Source organism: Rhinopithecus roxellana, chromosome 11 (assembly GCF_007565055.1).
Source record: "Rhinopithecus roxellana isolate Shanxi Qingling chromosome 11, ASM756505v1, whole genome shotgun sequence".
NCBI classification, from domain to species: Eukaryota; Metazoa; Chordata; class Mammalia; order Primates; family Cercopithecidae; genus Rhinopithecus; species Rhinopithecus roxellana.
The window spans coordinates 47,809,499-47,837,197 of NC_044559.1; the positions used below are offsets into that span (position 1 = coordinate 47,809,499).

Genomic DNA, 27,699 nt, shown 5'->3' on the forward strand with positions numbered 1-27,699 from the left:
CTTTGAGATACTCAAAGAAAAGAAACATGACACAACCTTTTATTATTTCAGATCATGAGACCAGGTCAGAAGGGTCGTTACGCTCGTCATGATGCCACTGCTTTGAATGCCACACAGACTGGCTATACTTCCCGTTCATTTTCCCCAACCTTGTGGGAGAAACTTTTCAGGAGTACAGCATCAATGAAGAACACAGTGTCACGAAACACAAACACTGTCACAAATGACAGTCACGCTACCATGCTGAATTGTCCAGAGAAGCTAACCAGTTACTACTCAGGGCTGATGTAAAACAGATGCAATGCCAAAATGAGATGAAAGAGAATTCAGAATAAAATTCCATCCCTTGGAGCATATTCCATTGGTTTTCTCTGCTCCTGCTTCCGCTGGTACCTGGCCTTCTGGTAGAAAATGATGATGGTTACAGTGACTATATTTAGAAGAATGACGAGCAGTATGAGCCAGAACGAGTATCCGTAACTGTGGGTAGTTCCTTTACTGGCGGTTGTCGGGTAAAGCATGTGTGACAACTCTTCGGACAGAAGGTTGGACTGTGTGTTCGCCACAAACAGTATCATGGTCACAAAAACGAAGGATGCTGAAAAGAAGATGGAGTTTCATGCATGGCATGGTGATACAGTTTTTAATGTCACTTATCTTTATGGAACACATATCTGTGGGTATGTATTGAATATCTGCACGGGAGTTTACACTCTTTTAAGCACTAGGGAGAAGATACAAAATTGTAAGACACAAACTAGATGTCTAGGCATAGAACACTAAAGATTGTGCAGGGCTGTGTATGACCAACAACAAACGTGCTGACTCAAATACTTTCAGAAGTAGTTGTGCAACTGGTCTACCAAACAGTGCACTTCCTAGGTGGTGAATGCAGTAGTGTGCTGAATGAATGAGTGAATAGGACAGTTCAGAAAGAAGCTGTATAAGGAGGATCTGGGAAGAGCTGAGGAAGGACAGGGCATCACAGATGGACGACGCTGCCTCAACAAAGACCCTGGGTGGGCAGTGGGCCTGGAGCATCTGGGACTGTGAGATACAAGCTCAGCTGCTGGGGAGAGGTCCCAGGGTCCTAAGAACTGGGTACCGAGACTGGGCTGCCCTGTGAGCCACAAAAATGCCATCCCAGGAGCTTGAATCTCATGGCATATGATGCCACTGGCAAGAGTGTCTAATCAGGAGGGATCTCTTTACAAAACTCATTAGAGAATAGAACTTATTGTACGTTTCTGTCTTCCCTTTTTTATTCTTCACAATATCCTCTACTAGAAAACATTCTTTTTTGTTTCTTTTGAGATGGGGTCTCACTGTCCCCTGGGCTCTGAAGTGCCGTGGCATGATCTCAGCTTACTGAACCTCCACCTCCCAGGCTCCATTGATTCTACCACCTCAGCCTCCTGACTAGCTGACTACAGGCACATGCCACCATGCTTGGCTCATTTTTTGTGGAGATCAGGTTTTTCTATGTTGCCAGGGCTAGTCTCGAACTCCTGGACTCAAGTGATCCACCTGCCTCGGCCTCCAAAAGTGCTGAGTGTGAACCACTGTGCCCGGCCCTGAAGAACATGCTTCAGTACAGACTTGGGAGAGCCATTTTTGTCGAATTAAAAGAACATAGTTCTGGAGTCAGTTCAGGATTGGAAATCCCAGCTAGGTGAACTTGGACAAGTCATGTAGCCTTTCTGAGCCTCATTCCTCATCTTCCAAAGGGGATGAGATAGAAACAAACAAACAAAATGTAGATTAGGGCTTTTGCGGCTGCGGAGGGCTGGAAGTGGGCTGGGAGGGGGACAGCTAACGGGCATGGGGTTTCTTTTCAAGATGATCAAAAGATTCTAAAATTGGCAGTGGAGAGGCTTGCACATGTCTGAGAACATACAAAAAACCATGGAATTGTATACTTTAATGGGTGAATTACATGGTGTGTGACTCATGTGTTAATAAAGTTGTTAAAAGAAAGGTTTTGGAGGACAAGGATGCCTGTGTTCCAGAGCCTGTGATGAGACTGGTGAGTAGGCTCACCCAGTGAGGTTTGATGTGCAGAGGGGGCCGCCAGGGGATCCTGGCCACGGAATCCCTTTGAGACTCTGTCTGCCGCCATGTACCCAGAACTCAGTGGACATCAAACATATCCTGCTATAACCCACACCTAGGGAAACCTTCCAAACGGTCCTTCAAAAGGCCTTAATTAGAGGGGCTTTGTATGAGGAGAATGTTTTAAACGCTCCTTGATGACAGACCTTCATCCTCAACATAATGGTTTTATTTCTTAATAATTTGTCCGAACAAAAGCCCTGGCCCTCTGAAGCTCTCCGGGTGCCTCACAGCTTTAATTATCTTCCATTCTCCTCTTGTGAAGTTTCTTATAAAAGCTTAATCATAAAGGGGCAGGATGAATATAGGCTAAATGCTTTTTTCCAGAGCGGGCTGCCTAGAACTTTGATTTGAACCGGGAGGGGCTGACACACAGACACAAAATGCCAACCTGAGTCCCCTTTAGTGACGAGATGCCCAGAGCCTCTACCTGCCAGGCTTCTCCAGCCTCTGGGACAGAAGGACTTACAGGGCTGGAGGAAGCCCCGGGGTAGATGAGGAGCTTCGGAAGGCTCACGGACTGTGGCTTCTGTCCTGGCCTGTGACCCTCGGGCCCCGTGACCTACTGATCCCTTTCTGCTCTCTGGGTTCCTCAGTTGAGACACAAATGTATTTGGAACAGGTGGTCTGCAAAGTTCTCTCTGGCTCCAAGCTGCTCTCAGTCGACAACTTTATCCCCTGAGGTCAGGATGCAGCCTCATCAGGTCAGTGTGGTGCAGAGGGTAGACTGAGGTCAGAGGTCATGGGAACCTAGGAAGTGAGACTGCTGTTTGTCTCCTCAAAGCAGAAACTGCTTCTTTCTATCAGAAACAAGCCAGCAAACCCACTTCCTTCCCTACCCAACATCTGCTGGCTAAGCAGAGGTTGTTCAAATCCAGCCCCTAGGGGTTTGGAGCGATTCCTTCTGGCCCCAGGACTCCCAGAAGTCAGTCTGATCGTGCTCTCCCACCGCCGTGACCCAAGGCAAGAATTAAGGCCTCTCTGTACACAAGCCCTTCTGCAGGCTGAGCCTCCTTGAAACTGAGAGTTTCAGTAAGTTCTCCAACCCTCAAAGCTCCTGTGAAGAAAATCAGGAACCCTCAAAGGGCTACTTTGGCCAAAAGTCAGGCCTATCAAAGCGTTAGGGTCAAGAGGCCTCAAGGGGCATTTAGAGGAAGCCAAGCTGTGCCGAGGCCTTCTCCCAGGTGGGCAGCAGAACACAAGCTGCTCCTTCCACATCAACTTCTCAGGCTGTTTTCTGCCCACCTCACAGCCTCCCTCTGTGTGTTAGAACTTGCCCCTGAGCCAGGAAAGGCAGGTGGCAGGAATTTCCTCTCCGTCCAATAATTCTTTGTGGATAGGAGTAAGCAGGGCTATGGGGAGGCTGCCTGGCCCCTGTTTTTATTCACAAACATGCATGAGGCCTGTGTTATATGCAAAGCCAGCCCATACTCCGCTGTGGAGCAGCAGAGATGTGGAAGCCACAGCCTGTGGAAGAGGTGGCAGACTTTGAACCCTGCAGGCTGCAGACACAGCAATGCTGGGCCCCTGTTGTTCGGCCGGCGCCACACCTGGCTCTCCACTCTGGTCCTGGCACCTGTTTTCCCTCCAGGAATGCAGTCTTCCTTCTCTACTCACCCCTGCGGCTGGGGAAGGGCCGACTCCAGCCCCAGCTCCAGGATGGGCAGGTAGCCTTAGTCAATCAGTGGATGGCTTGGGGAATTCAACCCTGCCGGCCACAGAGATTGGTCAAGGGATGGGAGAAGGGCTATGCCAGTGCAGAGTAGCCTGGGACTTTCTCTGAATTTGAAGGAAATAAGAAGTTTTTTTCTCCTGGGGCTGCCACCATCAGCAATGAGCCCAGAGTGGCCAGCAGTCATCTTATCTTCAAGAGGATTGATCCAGCCAATTAATGAATGATGGCGTCAACACTAAGGGTTCCAATAGATGGAGCAATGGCAGGAAACAGTCCTCATCACACAGGCCAAGACCCTAACTCGAGCTGTGTCTGAAGTCACTGCTTCTCGTGCTTTCTTAGTTACATCAGCAAAAGTAAAAATAATCTATCTCTTTGCCCTGGCCATGGTTACCAGTTGGTTTACCTTTGGTTTTGGTTGACAGGGGTGAACCATCATCATGCAAGTAGCTTGGGCCAAGGACTCTGGCATACAGGTGAGTAGTATCTGATTTTGTAACAAAGTCCCTTAACCTCTGACACTCAGCTCTGCTCTAAGAAAGAGAAGCAGTGATATTCATTCTACAGGACTGTTGTGCCTCGTCCATAGTGGCTGCCCTTTAAATTGGGGGATTTATTTGTTTTTACCACCAAGCAATACAAGCACAGAAAGAAAGAGCCAGTCATATATGAATGTGGTTAAACCAGCCTGACCCCAGATCCTCGGAGCTGAGGTGTGATTATGTAATGCAACCCAGCCCACCTGTAGTCCTGGCTTAATGCTTTTCCATTTTAAAAAGCATCTCTTCCGAAGCTCCTGTGCTATGCTGGGGCCAGTTTTTACATCTCAACTCCACGTCAGTGATCTCACATTGGGAGTTTGAAAACGGCCATGTGGCTGTGCTTACACCATTCCAATCACCAGGGCTTTTTTCTCTCTGTGTTTCTCCCCACTGGAGAGCCAGTTGTTCATATTCCTCAGCACACCTCTACTCCATGGCATGGAGCTGCTGGCCTCCTCCAGCCACCTGCATCTGCCTCATGGTAAGGATGACACTCAATGGAGGGACAGGATGATGCTGCTCTCAGCCCCTCCTCTGAGGCTTCCTGACATGTCTGATATCCAGAGCCTCCTTCTTATGCTTGAAAATTTCAGGCCTGTGTTAAAATGTGTCACCTGAAGCTTACATGAAGCCACCTCAGAAATCATTTCCTTAGGACAGGCTTCGTTCCCAAGGTCCAGTTGCAATGGTGGAGAGAGGGAAAGAACAGGAGACACCTGGCTGCCTGGCGGGAGCAAGGCCCTGAAGGCAGCTGAGCAGGGCAAAGAGGCACTTCCCCAGCCCTGCTCTGGGCAGATGGGCAGCCGCAGCGCCCTGGCAAAACCCAGTGAAAGCGAAAAGACTGTGAGTCAAAGCTGGGACCCACTTCCCATCTGGGCTCCATCCTCCCAGCACCACACCCATGAAACAAATAAAATAACCAAGCAACACCACCCAGCAACACTTATAGGTAGCCCACAAGAAAGGTATTGCCCCCTGATTCTCTTATGTGCCATTATCTGTGGCTCTGTGGCACAAGCATGCAGAGATGTCGTGTGTGGAGACTAAGTGGACTCTTGTCATGTGGAAGAGGAAAGAGAAGGAACAGTGTGCCAGTGTGTTCCTGTGTGTGTGGGTATGCATGTGTGTGTGTGCATGTGTGTGTGCACGTGTATGTGTATTCACATGTGTGTGCTTCTATATGCCACACAGAGCCTAACTTGGAGTTAAGCACATGGCAGGAGCCCAATCAGTATTTTGTTGACTTTTGTGCATTTTGACTTCCTATGTTAGAGTCTCAAAAGCAAAGGCTGGCTTGTTATAAGCCTCCTCAATAGTGCATTTAAAACAGAATTATATTTCCAGAGATGCTTCATAAACACTTTGGATTGACAAAATAAACCCCAGCCCTTAGCTCATGGGAGGTCCTCATAGTTTTCTTGGTGTAAACGTGACTGTATGTTCATGCGTGTGTGAGAGGCGGAGACGCGGGGACAAGAGGGATGCGGTCCTCTGCAGAGCACCGAGTCTCACAGGTCCACTCACCGCTGAGCCCGTTCCAGGTGTACACCCCCATCGGCCCCAGGAACGTCTGGTAAGGGTTGCTGATGCTGTTGTAGAAGGTAAACCCAGAGCTCAGCAGCGACGTGAGCAAACTCAGGACCAGGAACAGGATAGTCACCAAATGCAGAGTTTTTTGGGAAGAATTATTCAGTATCCCTAAAACTAAAACAATGTTTTGTGAGTGCATAGCACATAATGCAAATACCAGCTCTGGCTGGCATTCCTCCCCACCCTACCCTCTTAGGTACTTGAGTTAGCAGTTGTTGGATGTCAGCAGAGATATCAGGAACCTCCAAGTCATGCAAGAACAAGACCTGCCTTCCCCACAGGGGGCTGGCTGTTGAATCAGTGGTTGGATGGGTATAACCGCTGACACTACAGATAACTGGATATTCAGCCTGATTTTGAAGTCCCCTAGGAGAGAGTTTGCCTTCCTGGATACTGGCAGCAGGGCTGGCCAGCCTTCCCATTATGAGCTCAGGCCCTGTCCTTGCCAAGGTGCTTTTCACAGTTTCATCAGTGCCCCTGTTGCTCTGAGCACTAACTCGGCTTCCACTTGGAGGCACTCACAGGGCGGGTCACCCTGAAAACTTGTGCACTGTGAGAATCCCATAAGCCCTGTGGTGTCTGGAGTAATTCCATGAGTCAGGGGTGGCATGAGCAGAGAAAAGGCTAAGAAAGGTGACCAGGAAAGTGGAAGCTGAAGGCTGACATAAGAAAATGACTTCTGTTGGTGCAAATCGAGGTGTGAGTCCTACTTCAGACTCCACTTTCCTGGAGACAGAGAGGACCCGATGCCCACAGGGCTCCAATGCTGGAGGCGGCTGGGAATTTGCCCATGAGTGAGCCTTGACTCTGCTTTCCAAGGAGAACTCTTCTGAATCCTAACAGCATCGTATGAAATGTGCATATTTCTTAAGTGCAGAGTAGCTCCAGGCATAGAAGGACACTCATAAAATGAAGCAAAGGTGCCCTGGCTGTCAGTCCTGGGTTCCTGGTTTTGCAGGCTTCTGACCCCCACCAGCCATATCCTCCACCTGCTCTTTTGTGGAGGACACAAGGCCCAGGCACCACAGGGGTGGTGTAAGCCCAGCCCAGCCACGGGCTGTCAGGGTGTGTGAGGCCCTGTGGAGGAGGCCAGTACATTAAATAGTGTTTACAGGGAAGTTCCACGAAAGTCACCAGGACACGGGAGAAAGTGATTTGGGAGAAAGTTCCGAGTCACAGTAAGGCCACAGCAACATCACTGGGAACAGGTGGGTCAAAACAAGTGAAAGTCTCTTTCTTTTCGTGCTGATTTCTCTGATCTCCAGGGAGAGAGCCTTGGAGACCTCACATCTTTATCTGGAGCAGCTTGAAAGAACAGAAAGCGAAAAGGCCAGGTAGGATCTCTGGTTCCTGGGCCTAGGGGTGGTATTCCCTCAGCATATGCCCACGGATCGAAGGTCAAGGAGTTCCTAATGGAACCAGAGTGTTACAAAGAATTCAGAGAACAGGCATGGGAGGTGGGAGACCCCAGGGTGCTGTGGGCACCCATGGGAGGGGTCACCAATTCCCCTCCCCTTTCCCTCCCCGCATCACCGTAATGATTGAAAAATTCGTCTTTATGCTGAGCCCAAATCTGCATCTCCACAACTTCAACCCAGGGGTCTTAATTCTCCTTTGGGAATCATACAAAATTCACTTGCTCCTTTCCTGCCTGGCAGCCTTTCCAAATATTTGAGGAGGGATATAAATCCCAACATGATTAACAGCCCACATCTCTGGAGTATTCTTTGTTGGGTGTGACTGCAAAGTCCTGACAGCCTGGCCCGCTACACATACTTTATTGTGACTCTATTTCTCTTTCTCTTTTTTTCTTCTTTTTTTGGAGACAGGGTCTTGCTGTGTCACCCAGACTGGAGTGCAGTGGCAACATCATCACTCGCTGCAGTCTTGATCTCCCGAGTTCAAACAAAGAATCCTCCCGCCTCAGCCTCCGGAGTAGCTGGAACTACAGGATGTGCCACCACAACCACGCTTAGCTAATTTTTTAAAATTTTTTCCTTTTGAGTTGGAGTTTTGCTCTTATTGCCCAGGCTGGAGTGCAATGGCACGATCTCGGTTCACCCCAACCTCCGCCTCCCGGGTTCAAGCGATTGTCCTTCCTCAGCCTTCCGAGTAGCTGGGATGCGCCACCATGCCCGGCTAATTTTGTATTTTTAGGAGAGATGGGGTTTCTCCATGTTGGTCAGGCTGGTCTCCAACTCCCAATCACAGGTATCTGCCCACCTTGGCCTACCAAAGTGCTGGGATTACAGGCGTGAGCCACCATGGCCAGCCTTTTAAACAATTTTCTGTAGGGACAGGATCTCACTATGTTGCCCAGGCTGGTCTCCAATTCCTGAGCTCAAGTGATCCTCCCTCCTGGGCCTCCCAAAGTGCTGGGATTATAGGCATGAGCCACCACACATGGCCAGATAGACACGGGGCTCCCAGTGAGACCCGACACTCCCCTTGGACAGGATGACATCCTCACTCCATTTTTGAACCTCTTAATTCTATCTGTTCACTATTGTTTTCTTTTTTGGCTTTTTAATCAGCAGTGTTCTATGAGGAAGAAAAGTTTCCTCCCACTGAACAGACAGTGGGCATGAAGATGTGGCCGGCAGCTTGCAACCGGGTGCCTGAGACACTGCCTCAGGGGCTGCTGGCAAAAGGGTCCTGTGGTAAAGACCCTCATCCAGAGAGAGCGGGCATCCTGAGTGGCGCGGGTCTTGGGGTAGAGCCTCCTAGACCAGGAGTGGGAGAAGCCCCAGAAGCAGCAGTGACAGGTAACCCAAGGGCCCTGGCTGCAAGGGAGGGTGAGAAAGTGCAGGAAAGAAAAGGGGAGGAGAGAGAAAAGGGCAGGAGGAGGGCAAGGTGGATATGCCTCACAGCAGTTGGCATGGCCGCATGTCCCTTGAAAACCCATGGGAGAAGGGAGCAGACCAGGAGACGACCAGGCAAGCCTCAGCTGAGTGGCATGAGGACAATGGCTTCACCACCGTGGCAAGGGAACATTCTGCTCCTCAAGTGGAACTGGGGACCGTGAGCAAAGTCCAGCTCGCACAGGTACAGCCTACTTGTGCTCAATGGTGACTGGACTATTTTGGAATTTCTGCTAATAACTCATAGAGCATGGTGAAATTCTCAGCACAGTCTTGGGCTATGCATCCCATGGAAGAGCTCTAGCGGGGCATGGGTCATGCCAGCCACTGCCTGCTGCCTGGGCGGGGATGGGTGGGACCTGCTGGGCCTGCCTTCTGGGTGAGTGGGATGTGGCCACCTGGGCTGGGATGGTTCCCATCTCTGACCTCAGGTGACGTCTCTTGCCTCTGCCTATTGCTCACTGTGGAGGTGCAGCGGATGCAGGATTCATATTGCTACAATTTAGCACACACTTAATTTGAAAGTAATAGAGGATGACACCGGAGGAGAGGAGGAAAAAAAGCTACAGCACGTAGGACACACCTGTTCAGGGGGACAGGTCAGAGGCTGCAGCTGAGTTACTGCTGAGTCACCATAAGGGGAATCGCTTCCCATTCCACACTCGCCAGCTCCTCCTGGACGCTAAAGGGGAAACTCCGGGGTCTGTCCCAAAGTTTGCTGGGGACTGAATGAACTCACTCCTTAGCAAAGTTTGGTAACCAATAAGAAGTAATTTGGTTACTTAACTAGAAAATAGAAACTTCAGTGTTAAAACAAAAATAAAAATTTTAAAATTTTAAAAGCTGTGTCCAAGGCCCCTGAAGTGGCTTGCAGTATTTTTCTGCTTCACACACTTAGTAAAAGCAGTTTTTGGATATTCATTGGTAAATGGTTCACATTCCATTTTTTTTTTTTTCAGAGTAAATTAGAAAGTGACAATTGAATTTAGCTTTGTTTGTGACTTTTGGTAAGGTCTAACGATGTGATTTTTCCAAAGGGAGTCATTTGGGGCCTGTTGACTCATATTTTCTGCATTTTAAGGTGACAATTCATCTTGATTCTAACTGCTGGATTTTAAAATTATTTTCCGGCTTTCTGAATTTCCTGCCACACAGGTCTGACAGCTTTATCTCCCCTCCAGCTCCTGGCTCAGAACTTAGACAATAAAAGCTGAAAATTCAGGGAAAGTTATCAAGAATGACATGACAATAAACTTACATAGCATCTGACAGCTGCTCTCTGCCTATAAAATTAGCAAACACATTCCGTTCTTTCTCTTCCTTTTAGGGGGCAAGCGTGTGAATCAGGAAAGCCACCTCACAATTGACGCTGATTGCCCCAGGAAAGAGCCAAGAACAACGTGGCCACAGAGCAGAGCGCCTGGCCCGCAGATCCCGCAACTGGGAGGCAGAAACGTGCTGCTGGGCAGTGGATAATGGGTGCCGCTGAGAGCCATCCGGACATCCGGGCTCCCCATGCAGGGAAATGTAACCCTTCAGGCCCCACTTGCTATCTGCCTTTTGAGTTCTGGTTTTCGGTAAGTCCTCGGACATCAAGGGAGAGCCCATGGCTTTGTGAGTGGATGGGTGGGAATTACCGTGACTCCCTCCGTAAACACCTGGTCACCAGGGAGCCCGAACAGGGCAGCGCCCAGTAACTGAGGGAGGAGCTCGTTCTATCAACAGATCTCCAAGTGTGACCTGGTAGCTCTCCCAGGGAGCCCAGGCTGGTGCCCCAGCCTCTCAGAAAGTTACCAGGGTTCCTTGGGGAGAAGTGGCCTGAGCCTGGGCGGGCACCCTTTTTGTCCTCTATACTCTCCCCCTCCCAGTGTGGTTACATCTCTCGGGGCAGATGATGAACACTGCTCTCCAGGAGAATCTCCTTATGCGGACAGGGTAGGAGTAGTAAGGTGGGGGCTCTTTATGAATTCTGGAGAAATAAACTTCATTTGTTCTTCTCTTTGCAATTCATTAGTTTCTGCAGCAGATTTATTTTTCTAATTATTTTTAGCCTGGACTAATGGTGCAATGTTGAGCTCCCTGAGAACACGTGGAGGTCGGTGGAGAAAAGGAAGAGACTAGCGGGCGGGGGAGTGCCAGGTGGGGAGAGACTCGCGCCAGCTGCAGTGGGTCCTGACCCAGATGCAGCACTCAAAGGCCAGCCGGGAGCCGAGCTTTCCCTCAGTCTGCCTTGCTTCCTTTGCAAGGTTGTCTAGAGCTTTTGCCAATCAATTAATTTAATTTCAAGCGGGTCACATCCAAAGGACTTAAAAAACAATACCCAGTACAGCAATGCCTGTCACTCTAGTGCCTGCCCTTGGTTGTTGTCAACACTGAATTAGGATCACCTGGGAAGATGTAAAAAAAACGAGCAGGTCAGGGCCTCACCCCGCAGAGATTGCTATTCATCTGGTCCGGGTGGGGATGCCTCACCCTGCATCCCAGGTGATTCTACCTTCCGCTGCAGGCAACGTGACTGCTCAAAGTCCCACATATCTGCAAATCAGACTGGTCTTGGAACCGAGAACAAAGAGTGCAGTGTCACAAGAGGAGAAATATCTCTCATAATAAAGTCCAGCCTGGGCTGGTGACACCCCGTCTCCACAAAACATCAGAAAAGTGGCTGGGTGTGGTGGTGCTTGCCTGTGGTCCCAGCTACACCAGAAACTGAGGCAAGAGGATCTCTCGAGCCCAGGATGTAGAGGCTGCAATGAGCTATGATCGCACCATGGCACTCCAGACTGGGCGACAAAGCAAGACCCTGTCTCAAAAAAGAAAAGAAAAGAAAAATCTTGCCGGGTGCAGTGGCTCATGTCTGTAATCCCAGCACTTTGGGAGGCCGAGGTGGGCAGATCACTGGAGGTCAGGAGTTTGACACCAGCCTGGCCAACATGGTGAAACCCTGTCTCTACTAAAAATACAAAATTTAGCCACCCGTGGTATGCATTCCTGTAATCCCAGCTACTAGGGAGGCCGAGGCACGAGAATTGCTTGAACTCAGGAGGTGGAAATTGCAGTGAGCCGAGATGGCGCCACTGCACTGCAGTCTGGGTGTGAAGCAGCCTGGGTGATGAAACAAAACAACAAACAACAACAACAACAACAAACTATCATAGAAACTTTTCCTGTTAAAATGATTCTGTAAAAAATACATTCTGGTCAGCGCGTAGGGTGAGTAATATTTGAAATGACATTCACGGGAATTCCGTGTCCTAAATGTGAATGACTCATCTTGCCATGATTGCCAGTGTGAGGAAACAGAGCACACTGTGCTTCCGGACCCTGACCACATTTGCAAAACACAGAGTTAAAGGAATGACTTCCTTTTACATAGCACCCAAGATCCAGAACTGAGAGGGAGGTGGGTGGCCTCAGTGTGAGATTACACCTCCTAGCAGCTCATTTTTCAGGATTCTGTCCTCCAATGGGGCTTTGCAGACATGCGTTCCCCCCAAACCCTTGCATCCATGCAGACCTGCACATACCATGCCCCAGCAGTGAGTGCAGGGCACTGATTTTAACTGAGGAAGGGTCTTTCTCTCACACTGGATGGTGAGCCCTCCAAGGCCAGGAACCATGTGCAATTCCTTTCAGTCTCCTGAGCCCCTCGTACATGCAGCAGCTGCTCAGGGAAGTGTTTTTGAACAGAAATCAGATCTCCAGAACTTTGGGAGTAGCAAAGACAACCTGCTCACAGGTGGACATACAGGACCTGTCACTTTTCATCTGGATGTTGGGCAAACCAGGATGCAGCCAGTCAGCCTGAGCTGCCTGCACCCTCCAAGTTCCACACTGGAGAATTTCCTTACCAGGTCTGAAGAACGATTTTTCCCACAGATTGACCAGTGTTGGCTGAATTATTTTGGCACTTTGAAATCAGCCGTCATTGCTTCCTTCTGCTATTTTGTTTCAAAATCTACAGACAAAATTGGCTCAATGTGATAAATACCGTGCAGAAACATAGCAGAGTTTTGCAATAATTATTACTCTTGGGAGACTCTTGATGTGACCTCGCCCTAGCCAAGAAGCTCATGTGGTCAACTTCTCAATTGGAACGGTCAGTCCACCACTGCTCGGCAAGAAAGGGGCATTTATACAGATTTGATTCTACTGCCCACGGTTGGTTTCTGATTTGAAAGAAGCCCCGGGTGGCCATGAGAAACCATAGGAGAGCACCCACGTCTCACTGTGCACACTGCAGGGCTGCTCCCAGGTGAAGTGTCCCAGGATCGTTAGCAGCTGAACACCACAAGTTGAAGATTCCAGTAACATGACTTTCCCCTGTCTGAAAGAACTGCTTACAGGTGTTCAAGCTCAACGATTATTACAATCATTGGCAATGAAGACCCCCTAGGCTCTGCGGAGTCCTTAGGTGTCAACCAGAGTGACAGTGCAGCACCTTCATTAATTGGGTGGCGGTTCACCTTCTTCAGCACAGGGAGGTTGGGCAGTGACTTGCGGAAAGTCAGAATGTGGCTCCTCAGTAACAAAGACTGAAAGTAGAGATCCAGCAAAGGGAAGGCAAATATTCTGCCTCACTGTGCTCTCACCTGGGCTGCCGCACCTACCTGTCCCTGGGCCCTTTCAGGGCTCTCCTTGACGAGTGCTTGCTCTGGTCCTCTGACATCACCATGCTCACCTGCATGCACACAGGGCTTTAGAGCCAGGTCCTGATGACCCATCCTGGCCTCCTCTGAGTCTCCGTGCATAGAGATAGTTGATGCTTTCTTTGAAGCCATTTATCTCAAATTGGAAATCAACTGGTTCCAAACAGACACCATATGGAAACCAAAAAAAAACTGGTAGGTTTTGTCTCTTACTTACAATTTTTTAAATGTGTCTGAGGTTTCAGGACACTTTTTGGTTTTCAAAATGCTATTGACATAACTGAAGGCATGACTGAGTCTTTGAAAGTTGCTGGAAAGCCAATGTTCCCCATCCTTATGGGAAGCTGAGGTTGACACCAGAGGAGATGTCCCTGAAAGGCTATAGCAATGCCCGGGGAGACGCTGCTTTTGCTAACATCTAAATGACAAATGTATAACTTGGGAACACAACCAGGCTGCTTTGGATTTAAGAAAATAGTTTCATTAACAAAGTCGTAAACACACTAGAGCTAGAACCTAGAGCTAGTGTCCAGGACTCAAACTTCTTTATGTATTACACAAGGACTAAACATTACATGTGTATAGGATAGAAAATGATGCATATTTATAAGTCAAAAGGTAATGACTGTCTGATACCCAGTAATGTCTGTATAATACTAGCATACAACTTTGTTCAAAACAAAGTCCATTTAATGTGTTACATAACTTACAAATGTTTTTAAATTTAGAAAACATGAAGGTAGGTATCAAACTTCAAAAGTCAAATAAGTAGCTAAATCAACTTATTATTCTCAATGAACTTTTAATTTTCTTCCATTGAGAGGATGGCATTATTATATAAGAAATCAGGGAAAAAAGTTTAGGAATTCCTATCAAATATACAATTAATAAATTAATGGAAATTTAATATAATTCCCAATGATTAGATATTTTGGAGGTAAATTCAAATCAGTTAAGGAAATGAACTTGAGAAACAGAGATAATGAATTTCCCATTTTGCTCTTTCCTGCATAGATGCCACTTGTGAAATTCTAGACAGAGGTTGTGGGTCCAACTAAAAACCCGGTCAATACAGTTAAAACATGCATTCCTACTGGGTATTCAATGCCATATTGTTGTCACATGTTTTTACTTATTTACTTGTCTATCAACTTGGTAGGTGTTATTTAAATATCAGCACTGCTGGAATGATTTAGACTACTGTACTAATATACACAAGCAGAACTCAGGAAGCTCAAATAATGGCATGGCAAATTTCCAAAATTATCTTGTATTATTAGACTTGCATCGTCAGCCTAACCCAAAACTTACAAAGAAATTATTTTTGAATGGTTATTTGGCCCAAATATAGAATGACATAAACCTTAATTCAGTCTCACGATACCCATTCAAATTAGTTTGTCATTTACCTGCAAAGTTTTTGTTTGGTTCTGCCAGTCCGTGACTCAATTCTTGACTACTTTCCCCATGAAAAAGTCCGTAAGTGATGAAAATGCTCCCATTTGAAGCAGAGTCTCTAACAGCAATTGTACTGGTGATCCATGCTTGTGTCCCAAGAATAGAGCAAATTACAATGAAAGACCCAAGGCTGGTGAAAAAGCTTGATAAGAACATCAATGTCTTCTTTGTGGTAGGCATTTTCACAGGAAAATAAGTTCTCTAGGACAAAAAAATGAATATCTTCTTATAACACTTTTGGACCTTATCATTTGAAGTCTAGTACTTAGAAATAGAGTCTAACACTTTGTTGTCAAATATAAAATCTCACTCTTCCTAAGGAAGGGTTATGCTAATGGACATTGAACTCTGAACATGGTCATAAAATTTACAATAGCTGAACTTTGGTCTGGAGTAAGAGGCTGCTATGGTTACAGCCAACCAGCATGAACAAGGGGTGGGTATGGTCTTCCCAGGGACTTCCTCAATCACACAAGTAATTTATAATCCTTGGCCAAGTGTCATGGAAGCAAGTTTAGCCTACCATATCATGACAGGAGTAGAATTCCTAAATAATAGGGTGTGGAGGATCTGTATTCCCAAAGCGTTGCTGAGTCTAGCAGACAACAACCATTAAATCCCAACTTCTCCAATAATTATTGGAAATATGTAAACATATACTTCTCTATTGTGGACATTTATGTTGTTTCAACTTCACAATTATGACTGAGAAAGAACACACAAATATCTTTAGGCATAAACCTTTGTTCATATCTCCACTTATTTCCTTGCTTAGACTTCTAGAAGTTTGATAAAGTCTGTGGATTTTTCTGAAGTTGTTGCTATGCATTGCTCAGTTTCTTTACTCACTGGTGATCTGACTCTTATAATTGTTCCAAGAGGAAATCCTAAGGAGGGTAAGCCTTTTGTCGAGTGTACAGTGGAGTGGAAAGAGAAAAGCTTACACCTCCTTATGTTTTATAGCTCTCTATTTTTAGACTTTATCAGAGAGGTATGGCTTCCAAACTTCCTCTTTCAAATTGGATCATATTTGTGTATTATTTAAATTATATCTTGAGAAGTTTCATCTTTATCACTTTTTAGTACTCTGATAGAGGTGGTTCTGAACGTTCTTGCTTTCGGTCATTATATCTGTATCCACTCTGTTGAGTGGTAAATAGTTTATAAATGGTCATTTCTGGACTTTAGAAAAACTCTCCCATTTGGCTAAAAGATCATTTCATTCGTAGCATGTTTTCCATACCACTTTTTACTGTATTCTTTGATTATTTAGTAATAGCATATTAAGTTGGTGCAAATGTAATCGCAGTTTTTGCCATTGAAAGTTGCATTTACTTTTAATGGCCAAAAACACAATTACTTCATCCTCTACTTTTCTTTATTAACACCTAACTTATTTGTGGAATTAGCTGATCATCTGTCTTTTCCGTTATTGTGACTAGATGACATGCTCTAGGAGGTGGACATGTTTGTTTTGTGTACCACTGGATTCCAGGGACTCTCAAAGAGCCTGGCCCAGAGAAGACACTCAGCAAACATTTGTTCAATAAATTATTGGAGATACGTACACACATACTCTACTGCTGTGGACACTTATGTTGTTTCTATTTCAAAATTATGATTAAGGAAGAGCAATGCATGAACATCCTTATGCATAAACCTTTGTCCATATCTCTGATTATTTCCTAGCTTAGACTTCTAGAAGTGAGTCAGTCTGTGAATGTTACTGAAGCTGTTGCTACACATTGCCCAGCCACTCATTAGAAAAAGATACCAGTCACCCGCCATGCCCTTAACATAGTGAAGGTGCACACTTTCCTACATCCTCAAAACAGGTATATTATTGGAAAACTTACTTTTTTTCTATTTAAGTCTATTAATTGTAACCACACTTTTAAAGGGTGGGACAGAATTTCAGTAGTTAGTTCCTTCTGGCTCTATTCCTAATGTGGAAAATAATTTTGTATTTATTATTGTATTTTGTATTATATAGGCCCATTACAAAAATGTATTCAAATGGAACTGGCAAGAATAAAGAAGAAAGTAAATATAATAAATAATTTATCCTAGAAGAAGTAGTTGTGTTCATAGTTGGGCAAAGACTTTCATACCGATAGCTTTATGTCTTAGCTTCCTGTTGCTATAACTGAATACCCGAGGCTGGGTGATTTATAAAGAATAGAAATGTATTTCTTTTTTTTTTTTTTTTTTTTGAGAAGGAGTCTCGCTCTGTCACCCAGGCTGGAGTGCAGTAACCGGATCTCAGCTCACTGCAAGCTCCGCCTCCTGGGTTCCCGCCATTCTCCTGCCTCAGCCTCCCGAGTAGCTGGGACTACAGGCGCCCGCCACCTCGCTCGGCTAGTTTTTTTTTTTTTTTTTTTTTTTTGTATTTTTTAGTAGAGACATGTTTCACAGTGTTAGCCAGGATGGTCTCGATCTCCTGACCTCGTGATCCGCCCGTCTCGGCCTCCCAAAGTGCTGGGATTACAGGCTTGAGCCACCGCGCCCGGCCAGAAATGTATTTCTTATGGTTCTAAAGGCTGAGGAGTCCAAGGCCAAGGGGCTACATCTGGTGAGGGCCTTCATGCTAGTGAGGACTCTGAGTCCCGATGTGGCACAGGGCATCGTGGTGGCCAGATAGCAAGTGGGCTGACAGTGCTAGCTCAGGTCTCTCTTACTCTTCTTATAAAGCCACCAGTCCCACTCCGGAGAAAACCCACTGGTCCATTAATCCATTAGTCCATGAAAGAATTAATACATTCATGAGGGCAGGGCCCTCAGAACTCCACTGCCTCGTAAAAGTGGCAACTTTCCATACTGCCACACTGAAACTCACCAATATGAGTTTCAGAGAGGACAAACATCTGGTGTAGCACCATGCACACATTTATAATAAAACCGAGTCCTACTCTATGTTCTATTTTTTAATCTGCTTCATAAAAATTTCGACAAATTGCCATGGCAATCCTTTCATGTCAATAGATCACGTTTACCATTGTACAAAGCAACCACAAATTATTTCTACAAACCCTTTTTGGTGGACGTTGAGGTTGTTTCCAGCTTTTCACTGTTGTACCCATGATGTGGTGATACTCCTTTTATGTTCAACCTTGCTAACCTTTCTAGGATTTCCTTGAGATAAATTCTGAGAAGGAGAATTGTTGAGTCAACAAAAAATATGTGTACACCAGCAGAAAGTGGGTCCCAATTTAAATTTCTACCAACAGCATTTTGCATTAGAGTTCCCAATTTCCACAGCTTCCCCACAGCATAGTATTGCTAGTATTTTTAATCTTTCACAAGCTGGGAGACAAGAAGTAGCTTGTTGGCATTATTTGATTTTTACATGTCAGTTAGAGTTGCTATATTTTAATAAGCTTATTGCCCATGTGTACTTTTACTGACGCAGTTTTCTGTTTATGATGTTGGTTCATCTATTATATAGAGACATTTTTTATTCATGATTTTTTGTAAAGATAGTGAACTTTTGTCAGTTCTGTGTATCTTATGGATATATACATGTATATCGAAATATATTCATTGAATATATATATTCATTTTGTTATTTGCATTTCAATCATATTTATACATTTATACATTTTAAACATTATGTGTAGATATTTTACTGGCTCAAGTTAAAAATGTCTATGTAACCAAATATTTCAGTCTTATACTTTATACTTTCTGGATTTGGTATCCTAACTCAACAGTTATTAAGGCTATTTACATATAAAAATCAACTGAAGTTTCTGTGAAACAGAAAAGTGATTTGTTTTTTTTTAAGATACAGTATTATTTCACATTACCCAAGGCGAGGTGACAATGAGAACTCAGGAAATTACTAGAACTGGAATTTCTATTGTCTTCTCTGCTCCTTACTGCATATTTGTTTCATTTTCTGGGTCTTTTTCTAATATTAAATTTTATCTTTGCTGCTATTCTATTGCTGTCTTTTATTTTGTTTTTCCTTTTCTAATTTTCTGAAATGAATGTTTTATTTTCTTATTTTGTTTTTGCATTAATAAAATATTTAAAACCATGAATATTTCTCTCTCTCTCTCTATATATATATACACACACATATATATACACACATATATATATACACACATATATATATCTTTGGCTAGGTTCCTTAGGTTTTTATATATGTAAATTGGCATTTAACATCTTTAAATTGCATTTTTTTATTTCCTGTTTGTTGAGGACAAACTCTGTAAGATAATTGTATGATAGCATTATTTCTATTTTGGTTATTTGTTTCTAGTTTTCTATACTTTTTAATCAAAGAACGTGATCTTAAAATACCTACTTTTATGGTTTTATTGAGATTTTATTTGTAGACAATTTATAATCAATGCTTACAACATTTTATGTCACTCTATGCTATTCCATTTAATGGATTTACCCTCATTTATTTAACAATGTTTCATTTTGGCCATTTTGGATATTATTACATTTTTTGCTTATATAAATTTGCTTGAATACAGATCATTAACTATATCCTTAAAATAAATCTCAGGAGAATTGCTGACTCAGATAGACATTTTTAGATTTATTATATTAAATACAAATTGACCCCAAACTGGCTTGCAATTCATAATCCCACCATAAATGCAGGAGAAAGCCCTTTTTTTTCTCTAGCACTGGAAAATGTTTGTTATTTTACATGGAATATTGCTTTAGGTTACAATTCTATGGTCTGCTTTTCTGTTAGTATAGTTTTGGCTTTTCTATAATTTCATAAAAATGGTATATTATAGCAAGTAGTCTTCTGTATCTGCCTTTATTTTTTAGATTCATCCAGATATAGACACACATTTGTTGATCCAGTCAGCAGCTGATGGACATTTTGGTAGACTCCAGTTACATCGATACATTATATTTGTTAAGAGGAAAGCTGTTATGCATTCGAGTACAAGTCTACGTGTGGATACCGGATTCCTTTTTCTTGTGTAAATAAATAAGAGAGATATTACTGGAACACGGTAAGTGTATATTTAACATTATCAGAAACTGACAGACTGATTTCTCAAGTGGCTGTTCTACTGTGCATTCCCACAAGAGATGTATGATAGTTTCAGTTGCTCCATATCCTCACCAGCACTTGCTATTATAAGTCCTTCAAAATTTGGCATTATAATGAGTGTTTACTGATATCTCACTGTGGTTTTTATTTGCATTTTCCTAATACTAATGATATTGGACATCTTTTTATGTGTTTGTTTACCATTCATATACTTTATTTGGTGAAGCCTCTGTTGACATCTTTTGTCCATTTTCTTATTGATTTGTCTTCTTGTTGTTGAGTTGTAAGAATTCTTTATATTTTACACTCAAGATACAATATTTATTAGATATATGTTTTACATATATCGTATATTTATTAGTTATATGTCTTGTAACCATTTTGTTCCAGTATCTGGGTTGTTTCTTCATTTCCTTAACAGCATCATTGAAGAGCAAAATTTTTAAAATTTGGTGAAGTCTAACTTACCAATTTTTTCATTTTATGGAATATGGTTTAAGTGTTATATTTAAGAATTTTTTGCCTAATCCAAGAGCACAAAGATTTATTTTCCTGTGTTTTGTTCTAGAAATTTTATGCTTTTAGGTCTTATATTTAAGGTTATAGTCTATTTCGAGTCAATTTTTGTATATGATCCGAGGTAAGGGCTGAGGTTCATTTTTATGCGTGTGGCTAGGGTGTTATCCCAGTTTGGTTTCTTGAAAAGATTATCCCTTCCCTGATGAACTGCCTTGGCGTCTTCTTTGAAAATCAGATGACAATATCTGTGTGGGTCTCTTTCTGGATTCTCTAGTAAGAGATCTTTCTTTCCAGTCCTGTGTAAGCTCCAGGAATTGTTTGTTACTCGGCTTCGCCATGGCTCCCTGCCTTGTCTCCATAGCTTCCTCTGAGGTATGTGCCTCAGCACTCAATTAATGATTCCAGGGATCCCTCTAGATTTCTACAGCTTCCCTCTGCAGCTCTCTCCTCTCCAGCACTCACCACCAACCCTAGCACTTTGGCCCCCTCAAACCTTGGTTTCTTTCTGTTCAACTCCAGAAGACCATTGGCTTCTTTGGTTTCCCCTTCCGCACCACAACCTGGAAATTTCCTCCTTGAAAACTTCCTGGGGCAATTGTCAGTCTTACTTCATTTGTTTCTTTAATCTCAGGAATCATGGCCCTGTGCTGCCTGATGTCTGATGTCTATTATAGAAACCATTCCTTCATATATTATTTTCTGTCTTAATTTTTTAAGACTATAGGGCCATTTTGGCCTTCTTATTCCATCACAGTCCAAGGAGGTAGTCAGCCTTCACTGAATGACCACACAGCTGTCACATTTTCTTTCCCTTAGAATTTTGTAGCTACCACTTTATTGTCTTTTTGCACTGAATGTTGCTGTTGAAGAGTCTGAGGCCAGCCATATTTTTTTCTGTCTGTATGTGACTGAGTTACTCTGATAGCACAGTTATAAGAGTCTGTTTGTGAAGTGCAGCCATACCCACCTAAATTTTGTTTAGATTATTCTGGTTCATTTTATTCTCCTTTCATGTAGTTTCTCTTTTCAATTTGCATATTTAGTTTATTACAGAAACATTTTTCTGTGTCATATTTCTAAATTGTGTGTTCCACTTGTTGAAATTTTACTTGCAGACACACCAGTTATCCTCGTATTTGGTTGTCTTTGACCTTCATATCCACTATCCACCCTCTCGTAATTGCTTTATTCCCTTTACATTTTTGCTGTCGATTCACTGTGACTTTCTTCCACAATGATAATTCATTTTTAGCTAAAACTTTTTCTAACTTATGTATTAAATCTTAAGTTACATGGCTTGGAGTCTCAACTGGGTTTCTTTGAAGTTTTCTTTTAACTTATCTCTGTTGTTTTATATCTCATTATTAGTCCCTTGTGTAATTGAATCCTTCTTATTATAAGTAAGTTCTTACATAGCATAATACATGCAGAGGAAACTGCTTCCGCCCATTGGATTGGATGTTTTTCCAGCCTGGGGTGTGCTTACCCTTTCTTTTCTTTTCTTCTGCTATGTTGGGGTAGATCCCATTGGATTGGATGTTTTTCCAGCCTGAGGTGTGCTTACCCTTTCTTTTCTTTTCTTCTGCTATGTTGGGGTAGATCCCATTGGATTGGATGTTTTTCCAGCCAGAGGTGTATTTACCCTTTCTTTTCTTCTCCTTTGTTTGGGTAAATCCTAGGTTATTTCTTTTCATCTGGCTTAGTTTAACATGAGCAGTTCTATCCAACCATTGGTTTATACGAATCCATGATTAGTGAGTTCCCCTGACATCCTTCTTACCTTATCTGGGGTGACTTGTCTTAGCTTCTCCATGCATCACTCTTTGACTGGATGGTTTTCTATCATTTTTTTTCTAAATACATCCAGGAGGGAAAAAAGTGTACAGATCTTTGCCAAAGCATGTAAGTCAGATTGGTTTAAGCTCGCAGAAGTTTGGGGTAAGGGAAATCTTTCATGTGACATGATGCAGGGCTTCCAAGAAGGTTTCCAGGACATCATTTTGCTCTTTCTGCATCTCTGGGTTGCGTTTCTCTTGGCTCTGCTCCCAAGTTCATGGACTTGGATCCTCATTCAGAACTTTTATCCTCTCAGCTTCAAGTTTATTGCAAGAAAGAATCGTATGCCTCTCCCCTAGAAATCTCTCAGCATTTTACTCGCTCTAATGCTGCCACACACCTACACACCTAGAGCTGGACAGAAGCAGGGAGAGGTCTTGTTGTGTTGTAATTAGGATTACTGCTGATTCATTCTGAGTTTGGGGAGGCAGAATCGATGATCTTGCTTCCATAAGCTCTTAGCTAATCAGAATCTCCATGCAGTCAAGGACCTTTTCTAACTAGGCTTGGTAATTGCACAGGGCATGGCAATGGGGACTATCTTGCCCCTCTCCTCAGAGTAAGAGGCAGCCTGAGACTCTGACCCGGAACAGGGACTTCCTAAGGGATGGGCTAGGGCAGACTGAGTCTGGGTGTGCATAAAAGGAAGGTGATGTCAGAGCCTGTGATGAAGAGGCCTCTGCAAGTTGAAAACATTCTAGAACACGAAGCCCTCACTTCCATGCTTTAGGAAATGAAATATGTAAAAACTAAATTTCTATTGTGCTTTGGTAACTGCTAAGAAATAAATACCTGTATCTCATTCTTAGGAGAGCTTTCCTTAGTGCTGTATTATGTCTCATTACCAACTTTTTCCTCAATTGCAAGAGCAAACTGAAATTATGTACCAGGTGGAAACTAGGTGAATAATAAATCATTCCACCAGTGATAATGTTCTGTGGATTATTGACATGAACTTCACTGTGAGAAATAAAGGATTTATGTCATAAGTCTTATAATTTCTCAAGTTAGAGGGAAAATATCCTTTTGCCAAAGTGTAGATATTTCTGAGAGTCCTGTGATTTTTGAGTGAGGAACACGAGGGTATTCAATGCATTATGAAATCATCTGAAGCAGGTCATGGAAGGTGCTGGTCATGGTGGTGGTGCATGCCTGTAGTCCCAGCTACTCAAGAGGCTGAGGCAGGAGGACTTCTTGAGCCCAGGAGTTCAAGATTGCAGTGACCTATGATCACACCACTGCACTCTAGCCCGGGTGACAGTAAAAGACCCCATCTCAATGAATAAATACATAAAATAAAATAAAACAACACTGAGACCATTTTCATCAAATTTCTTGAAAACAGTGATAAGGAGATTTTAAAATCAACTAGAGGAAAAGGGTACACCACCAAAACTACTGATAATAAGCAATAAAGGATGAATCTCAAAAAGAGTTTGCTGCCTAAAAGAAATTAGAAACAACATACTACGGGATTCCATTTATATGAAGATACAGAGTAGGTAATACTACCTAGGGTGATAGATTTCAGAATAATGGCCATCTTTGGCAAGAGTTGGGAGATTCTATTGGGGGAAGAAACATCAAAGAACTTTCTAGATTGATGGAAATGTTTACTGTCTTGAGAGCGGTATGCATTTCACTAGTTTATACACTTGTCTTTACTCATTGGCATATCCCTTAAGATCTGTACAATACATGTGTACTCTTCATCAGTGAAAAGCAATTCAAGAAAAAAAAAGAGTTCAAATGTGGTAAGGATCTGGGGGAGGGCCTAATTATTGTTTTTTTCTGGGTGAGTAGAGGAATCTTCCAGCAAAAAGACCTGTCCTCTTGATTTTAGTAATTGTTAACACTTGGGCGTAACTTGGAAAAAGAGGAGGAGAGGGAAGAATAGTTGGGTAATATAAAAATAGATAGTTCTGAACCTATTCATTATTCAATCTGGTACATCCCAGAGATCAGAATAACCATCCTGACTGTGGTTACTAAAAGTTACCTCTTGGTGGGGACAGGTCCTGAACAAAATCATTGAAGGACTCTGGTGTTGTCTCAGTGTATTAGTCCGTTCAGACATACCTGAGACTGGGTAATTTACAAAGGAAAGAGGTTTAATTGACTCATAATTCCATATGGCTGGGAAGGCCTCACAATCACGGCAGAAGACAAAGGCGGAGCAAAGGCACATCTTACATGGTGGCAGGCAAGAGAGCACGTTCCCTTTATAAAGGGAACTGCCCTTTAAAAAACCATAGATCTCGTGAGATTTATTCACTATCATGAGAACAGTATGGGTAAAACCCACCCCCATGACTCAGTTGCCTCCCATAGGGTCCCTCCCACAACACATGAGGACTACGGGACTACAATTCAAGATGAGACTTGGGTGGGGATGCCGCCAAGCCACATCACTCCGTTTTTCCTTCCTTGCCCTGCCCCACAGCCAATCAATGATCAAGAACTGCTTTTTTTCCTCCTAAGGCTGAATAACTTTATGAGAATGTTTCTGTATGATGTTTAAAAGCAACTTCTTATGTGCTTTCCACACATTGATTTTGCTTTTTTTTTTTTTTTTTTTTTTTTTTTTTTTTTTTTTTGCTTATCCTCCTAGACAGTATTCCTGGTCTCAGCATTTTAATTTTAATTGACATCTATTGGGCCCTCTAAGCGTGATGGGCAGTATCTGATTTTCTGCAGAGAAACCCAAATGCCCAGTCCTCAAGTAAAATAGAAGACAAGACAAGTAATTGCAGTTAATATCAATAATTGCAGGAGCGCCGCCTCAAGCTGTGTTTTAGAGGAAAGGAGCTAAATGGCTGGGTGTAGGGGAGGCCTGGGGAGAGCAGGCAGACGGCCAGCCACTGACTGGCCTGAGACAGGATCAGAAAGCCAGTGTGCCAGGGAGCTAAGAGGACTCTGTAGACTCAAGAAGGGCTCTAAAAGATGAGGGTGATGAGGTGTTCAGGAGGGCAAGAGGCGGGTGAGCTCCTCAAAGCCTGGGAGGAGGATAGGGGAATTGACTCTGATGTCAACAGGGACCTTGAGCCTATGAGAGGCAAAATGAAGATGGTGAAGAAGGATGAAGGGCTTCCCTGTGGTAATCAACAGGGCCCTGGCACAAACACCTCTGAAAACACGCTTCTGTGTGACAATGATGAATGCCTGTAGACTTTAGAAAGAGTTGAGAATTTTTGGGGTCCAGCAGAGAAGATATTATGAGGAAAGAAGAGCCATCTGCCTCCCCATCATGTTACCAAGGCTGTTCACTTTCCAATAGCAGATGTCTGACAAAGGCAACTTGTTTCTGTCTTCTTAGCTCACAGTCTCTGCCTCCTCAGCCCTGCAGCGTTAACAAGCAAAACTGTGCTTAGCAGAGCTTTGTAATTATGGCCTGCATGTACATAAGCCTGGCTCTGCAGACCACAACAGCAGAAAAATCCAAAGCCTGGTGACATCATGGGCTACCTGGCCCCACCTCAACCTGGGCTGTTCCTTGGAGATGCACTCAGGAGGGAGCCACCCACCCTGCTGGGCTCTGAAGTGACCAGGCTGTCTGCTGCTACTGTCTGGGGCCCATCCTCCTCTGCTCTGACAGCCCAGACACCTTCACTGAGCACCTCCTGGCTACTGAGGTTGCTTTAGGAGCTTGAGTCTGAGGAGCCATGGAGATCAGCAGAGCCTAGGCTGCTGGAGTTTACAGCCCTGGGGGTAGGGAAAGAGGGCATGACAGACATCAAAGGAGCAAATAAACCCACAAGTAATTCCAAACTGTGATGGGGGCTGTGGAAGAGAGTGGCAGAAGAGATGGGTGCAGGGCGATCTTCCAGAAGCCACCAGTAAGAAGGAACCAGGTGCATTGGTTGGAGAAGCCCCAGGCAGGAAGGAGCTTGGCTCTGGCACTGAGAGAAAGAAGTCGTGGTTGGAGCCCAGTGGGCAGGGGTGGGAGGCTCAGAGCAGCCAGGAAAGTCAGGCAGAGCCTCGTGGGAGTTCGGATTTTATTCTTCATGGAGGCTTTTAAGCAGGGGGCTAGCAGGACCTGGTTTCCATTTTGTGAGGTGCCCGGGACGAAGTGTGAAGAATGGATCATCTGGGAGAGTGGGTGGGAAGCTGGGGAGCCACTGCAGGCTTTGGAGGGGTGCAGGTAGTCACAGGAGAGAAGGGCGAGATACATGGAGAAGCCAGTGGGAAGAGGACTTGGGCCCTCTGGGAGGTGGACTGGAGTTGGGACATGGAGGCAGGGATAGGGATGACTGCAGAGAAACCAAGTAAGAGTAAGAGGCAGGTCTGAGACAGCAGTAGACAGCCAGGAGGAGCTGAGCTTGCAGGAGAGGGCCCCAGAGTGGTGCTGTTTAGAGACGTTCCCATGCGGATGGTGTTTAAAGGTTTGGGGCTAGAAAAGGCCCCCAGGGACAGAAATGGGGAGGGCAGGGCAGGAAGGTGGAGCTCAAGTTCTCCACCGGTTTTGCAGCTCTCTGGCCCCTGTGGACGGGAAGTCCCACTCTGGGCAAGTCACCTGCTGGTGGCCTCTGCCAGGAGGTGCCCATTGCTCTGCAGGCTTTGGGGTCTGTAGCTCTGTATAAACAGACTTCAAGTATGCAAACGGTGCAACGTGGGGTAACACACCCTAAGTGCCACTTTCTCCCAATTCATTCATTCATTCATTCATTGATTCATTCATTCATTCATAAGCCTAATGAGCTGGGCCCCTACCACAGAATGCAGCTTCCCTCATGAGGGCTGGGCCGTGGCCCCACCCAGAGGGCACGACACAAAGGTTCAGAACCAAGATGCCACCAGTGTCCTTTCTGCTCCTCCCAGGGAACTGCCTTTTGTCTGAAACCTCCCTAAATAGCCTGAGTGAAATCCCCTGGAAGAAGTCGGCTAGACAGCAGGCCCAGTGCCTGACTCGGTCGCTCCTCCTCTTTGTGCCTTTTTAACTTTGACAGATGCTGCCTTAAGGACAAGCGAGCCCTCTTCAACACCCCCCAAACAGGCGCCTTATCCCCACCTCTTTCCTAAGGAGGCCACCAGGCCCAGCGACCTCACAGCTCTCCCACCTTCCTCGCACCAGAAGCGCACCGGGTGCCCTGCGAGTCCCATACCTGCTGCAAGACCAGGGCGAGTCCCCAGCCAGGCCACTTCCTGGTGCACTGGGATAGGGCAGGGAGAGGCAGGGCCCTGCCTTTGCTCTCCTCCAGGTGTGAGTGCCTGCCATACCTTGACCCTCTCTCTACGCACCTGGGTCCCGGCGGAGGGGCTGGGCCAGGCCTCCCCGGAAGGGGCACCAGCCTTGGGTAAACGGACACCCACAGTGCCTGGGTGCTCTCAGGGCAGAGCCTCAGGGCCATACCCGCCGCGCAGGTGGGGCGGGCGCCCTGGGTGCGCTCCCCGCGCCGGGCACCAGGCGTCGCCCCCGCTCCTCTCAGCGCCC

At 44.8% G+C, this 27,699-nt stretch overlaps 1 protein-coding gene across 1 annotated transcript; it reads right to left on the bottom strand.

The window, feature by feature from the left end:
- Position 1: 1 nt before the first annotated feature.
- CLRN3 (clarin 3) lies at positions 2-27,563 on the bottom strand. Its single transcript, XM_010357917.2, has 4 exons — positions 27,507-27,563; positions 14,836-15,085; positions 5,854-6,033; positions 2-598 (listed from the first exon to the last, which is right to left on the bottom strand). The coding sequence occupies exons 2-4, from the start codon at positions 15,062-15,064 to the stop codon at positions 327-329; spliced, it is 681 nt and encodes a 226-aa protein (XP_010356219.1). The 5' UTR covers positions 15,065-15,085; positions 27,507-27,563; the 3' UTR covers positions 2-326.
- Between the last annotated feature and the right edge of the window lie 136 nt (positions 27,564-27,699).

Coding starts and splice junctions, on each gene's coding strand:
- CLRN3 (XM_010357917.2), bottom strand. CDS start 15,064: ATGCCTACCACAAAGAAGACATTGATGTTCTTATCAAGCTTTTTCACC. Junction 6,034..14,835: donor ACCAAACAAAAACTTTGCAG/GTAAATGACAAA, acceptor ACATTGTTTTAG/TTTTAGGGATACTGAATAAT. Junction 599..5,853: donor CACCTGGAACGGGCTCAGCG/GTGAGTGGACCT, acceptor TCTTCTTTTCAG/CATCCTTCGTTTTTGTGACC.